At 48.6% G+C, this 4,555-nt stretch overlaps 1 protein-coding gene across 1 annotated transcript, besides 7 other annotated features; it reads right to left on the minus strand.

Moving 5' to 3' along the window:
- Nucleotides 1-654: a sequence feature (heterozygous, non-Esmeraldo-like haplotype).
- Nucleotides 655-2,118: a sequence feature (areas merged during assembly that could not be assigned to a particular haplotype. This can correspond to areas where the two haplotypes were merged or to regions with more than two copies in the genome that were merged during assembly.).
- Nucleotides 904-1,172: a mobile genetic element.
- Nucleotides 1,244-1,303: a sequence feature (A-rich).
- Nucleotides 1,299-1,732: a mobile genetic element.
- Nucleotides 2,054-3,688, minus strand: Tc00.1047053511035.10 (surface protease GP63, putative; the record flags this gene model as incomplete). The annotated part of the gene is made up of 1 exon (XM_798396.1): nt 2,054-3,688. The coding sequence occupies one exon, from the start codon at nt 3,686-3,688 to the stop codon at nt 2,054-2,056; it is 1,635 nt and encodes a 544-aa protein (XP_803489.1).
- Nucleotides 2,119-2,133: a sequence feature (areas merged during assembly that could not be assigned to a particular haplotype. This can correspond to areas where the two haplotypes were merged or to regions with more than two copies in the genome that were merged during assembly.).
- Nucleotides 2,134-4,555: a sequence feature (areas merged during assembly that could not be assigned to a particular haplotype. This can correspond to areas where the two haplotypes were merged or to regions with more than two copies in the genome that were merged during assembly.).

Here is a 4,555-nt window from a genome sequence, read left to right on the forward strand (position 1 = left end):
AGATTCCCCGCTTGGGCCCCTGTGTGACCCGTGGGCCGAGTAACAGCTCTAATCCCCCTTGGCACGTCATGAATCTGCATGATCTTCCGATTGCCTCTGCCGTATGGGAAGCATTCCAACTTCCCGCGGCAGAAGTGGTGGAGATTTGTGACGGGCCTGGCTGAGCGCTGATGGTCGCCAAGTTGCCGTCCCAGTGAGGGCCATGAGCAACCTTTGCATCGGCGCCAATCGGATGCGCACCGCACGGAACTGCACGTGGGCATCTGAGCTGCATGCCAATATTTTTTAGCCTCCAACTGAGCCCGGGCGCACTCATATGAGCCAGTGCAGCGCCAACTGCCTTCCTTCAAGTGCCGCCCAATTGCTCCAAACAGTGGTGTGCTTCTTCCTCTTCAGAGAGGCTCGAATGGACTCAGGGTTCCTCGGCACGGTGATGGCAGCGACAGAGTGTCGCAACAAAGCGCAATTCATTCCTTTGTATTGGCCCCGCCTTGCAAAGAGTTGGCTGCCCGCTAATGGTGAGAACGCCGCCCACGTGGTGGCTCAATGGTGGGTTATTCGCTGGGCAAAGAGAAAGTCAAGAAAGTGCCGTTGGACCACTCCGCCTCAGAATGTGGTCGTGGGCATCTCGTGGACGCCGTCCAATCCATGAGTCCGCCCATAAATTTCTCCCTCAATAAATATGCTCCGCCCCAAGCCTCACTACGATAGATAGGGGAGAATATTCGCCTGGACCGCTGGACGAATCCTAAAATTATCTAAAGAGAACAAGCAAGAGAGGGAAAAGGGGTAAATGGAGAGGCAGTGGCTTTGCCACACCCTCAATGTTTGCTCAAAGTAGATACATGTGTTTTCTAAAGGCCGCTCTCGTGACACGGTGCAGTCTATTCAGATGGATGATGTTTATTCATTACGAAGTGGAAGACTATGAGTTCCTCCAGCCACAAGGCCCCGCCGCGATTTGGTAATCAAAGGAGGATGGGTGAGAAAGAGAAAAGCAAATGAAAGGACATTCGTCTTGCCGTTATCAGTTCCTCGACTCCCTCCATCGCGGTGTTTTATTGCTTCCAAAAGATGGGCAATTATCGGAAATAAATATATTCGCTTCATCAGGAGGATACATTAATGTTGGCAACAAGCCTTCCTCGCGATCATTCTCTCTACAAGCTACTAGAAGAAGACATTATTACCAGGTGTTCCTCTAAACACACCTCCGCCCACAAAATTCCTCTCACAGCCCTTTAAAAAAAAAAAAAAGAACGAAAAATGACAACCAAATTCAAAAAACAAAAACAAAAAATAATCTTCTTTGCCGCTGGCCGGATCCCGAAATTTCCTATAGAAACCAAACAAGGTAGGGAAAAAAGGGTTTATCGCAGAGGTAGTTAATTGCCTCACTGTTTTCTTTTTATCCAATAAATAAATCCAATTGACCGTTCGCATGGTCTTTTGTCCTCAGAATCGGAAAGATAATTACTTACGAAGTGGCAGACTTTAGGGTCTTCCGAGCACAAGGCCCCGTCGCGACGTGGGAATCAAAAGAAGGTGAGTGGAATGGCAAAACAAGAATAAAATTGCCTATTCGCTGTCTGCTCCCTGTTCCACCTAAAGTTGTGTTCTTTTCACGTTCATAAGACAGAAAGGTATCATAAAGAAGTGAATTCTTTATTATCGGGATTTAAAATTAATTGAGTTAGCCAGCTTCCCGCAATTCTTCTCTTCACAAGCTCCTAGTAAAATAAGAAAAAAAGGGATTGTGCCCCAACAATACAAATGACTTCTTTTTTCTAAATGCTGCTTCACACGCGCACTAATTCTTTTGCGTTCTTGACGCACAAACCAGTTCGATTTGGAAAGGTTTTTATTCGACCCAACGTAAATAGCAGAGAAAAAATAGAGGCCCCTTTTGGCCGCACACAAATGCACCTCTTTTCAATTGGAGTTATGTGCACCGAGAAGGAATTTAAAAAAGATCAAAAAGAAGAAGTAAAACTACCCACCAAAAACTGGCACATTTACAATTGAACGGTTACAAAACGCGTTTCCTAGGAAATCATTGACACATTGACACAAAAATAAGGACCAGTAAAATCAATGGGATTGATGGAAAAGCTGACAGCAAACTGCTCACGCCTCCACCTCCCCTGCATGCATCGATGACAGTGCATACATCGTCGTACTTTGGACACAAAATCCTCCCTTCCGTGAAAAACGCAGTTGGTGTAATACTGCTGCCCTCTGGGCATTTGTGCCACGTATCGTCTCCAAGGTACCGCACGCTCACCTCGCCCTTTTCACACGACACCTCAGCGCACACGTCACCAGTAAACCCCGTGGAATCGGCAAGTCCATCCCCTTTCAAGCACTTTGATTTCGAGCCAACGCGGCTCCCACGCATAACGGTTGCGTTCCCATTACTGCATCTAGTTTTGATATTCGGTCGAATGTAAGGGCAGAAGTCCATTAAGGTGTTGAGGGCACCGCCAAGTTTGGGATCCGAAAAGTACTGAAATTGTGGGGGAAGAGGAGCGTCGTAGAGATAGATTGTACAGCGCCCCAGCGCCAGGCGATCCGATGTGCATGAAAGGAGACTACTTTTAACGGTGCAAAACATCTCCCGATACTGGGTGACGCCATTCACCACGCATTTCTCCGTCAGCAGCGCGCAGCCGGAGTTGTTGCCCCATGACATCGGTTCCTCCTTTCCCCAATTTGCCATGTAAAACCCGGTGTCCTCAAAAGCAGCCATTGTCAACGCCGTGTAGTATCCGATGCCGGGAATACCAGCCATCAACTCGTCCTTTGCGTTGCGTCTCTTCCAATGCGACGATGCTGTCCTTTCCCCACCCTCGTCCTCCAGCTCCATGCCGGTAGCACTCATGCAGTTGTAGTGCTCACGAGTCTTCTCCACCGTCTTGGGTGACGACACCTGAAGCACCTTTGCCTTGCCACGTACACCCTCAAACTCTTTTATTATATTGAGTTTTTCCATTATCCCCATGACAAACCCAAGAGCGTGTGCAATCTCATGTACCACAATACGAACACTGTACTCCGAATCAGTGACAGAGCTCGGGCCATAATTCACCACACCGATAACAGGACGCCCATCCGGTAATTCAGAGCAAAAATTAGCCCATGCAAGAGTGGAACCCCTTGTCGGGCCAGCGGAGAGATACAATAGCATGTCCGCACCGCTCACACCCTCTGTGTGGTGGGATCTGGGTATTGTAAACTCGGCGCATGTACCTGACGAGTACCTTGGTACAATAAGGTAGCCCGTGAGAGGCTTAACAAGGAGACGATCCGTATGCATTTTAAGTGCTCGGGGAAGAAGGGATTTTAATACGATAGACTTTTTTTCCTCCGTTAAAATATCCTTTTTCTTACACTCAACAGTTCCCCCAATAAAGTCTGGACGAATCTGCCCCTCAGCGGTGCAGTATTTTAAGGGATTGTTCAGATCCTCCGTGAAGACTTTAAAGCGGATGGGCGCCCAATCGGGATCCGAGGCAGTCATCGCCCGCAACATGCCACCTCCCCGAGTTGGCAGCTCTAGCACGACCGCTGTCGTCCGGGGGCCAACCTTGTTTTCAATTTCATCGGAGATGCAGTGATGCTCAGCGACGGCAACAGATCCAGAGACGCAGCAGAGCAGCAGCACCTGGAATAGCAGAGTCTGACACATTCTTGGGTGTGTTTTCTCTTCTGGGCCTTTCACAGGAGACTTTAGCTGCTTGTATGCTTGTCAATTGGATTACCTTGAGAGAAGAAATGAATGGACTGAGTAGCTGGTGCAGTCTCAATAAAATACGGCATCACTGAGTCATGGTAACTGCTGAAATACACATTGAATACGATATTACAAAGTTATCTCGGCTTCTTTTCCACAATAAATAAGAATAATTCGTGAACGCTCGTCCATTTGTTTCACTGCGATTGACTAGAAAATTCACTCCGGTCCATTGATGGCATTCCGCCTCTTCACTTTTTTCCCGTTCTTGACATTTTCTTCGGTCTTTCCCCTAATCTTACCAATACTTCTAGCCACACGATGCCGTCTGAGTGCCGAAGAGGTGATCGAGCAGCGAAAAGAGTTTCCTGCTATGAGGCAACTGCCATTGAGAGAACTTTCCGAGGCAAAGGTCCTGTTCAATGCTCAGTCGTTGGCGCGCAGCCAAGGTGCCTGGACATTCTGGAAGCAGATGGTGCAAGGTCTCCTGCGGGCCATTGGCATGCTTGTGGAGGTTGGCTGATCCTGCGGTAGCAGAGATCGCCTCCTGGCACTTCTGTTTAGATGTCGAGTGGCGTCTGGGTTGTGTGCGCAGCGAATTCTGTGCTGTGCAGTGCTTCTCCGTGTGGGGAAAACCATGTCACAGAAATCGCATTTGAGCTCGGGAAGCGGTGGAGGATTTTTCGGATGAAATGACCGACAGTGACTGACAAGATCCGAGAATCCCGCCAATATAGAATCACAGTACGGAGATTTCTCCTTCCGACGCCGTGTGATGGTCCGTCTCCTTACTGGAGAGACGTCTTCATCCCTTGCCGAGGG

Source organism: Trypanosoma cruzi, genomic scaffold (genome assembly GCF_000209065.1).
Source record: "Trypanosoma cruzi strain CL Brener 1047053517031 genomic scaffold, whole genome shotgun sequence".
Lineage (NCBI taxonomy): Eukaryota > Euglenozoa > Kinetoplastea > Trypanosomatida > Trypanosomatidae > Trypanosoma > Trypanosoma cruzi.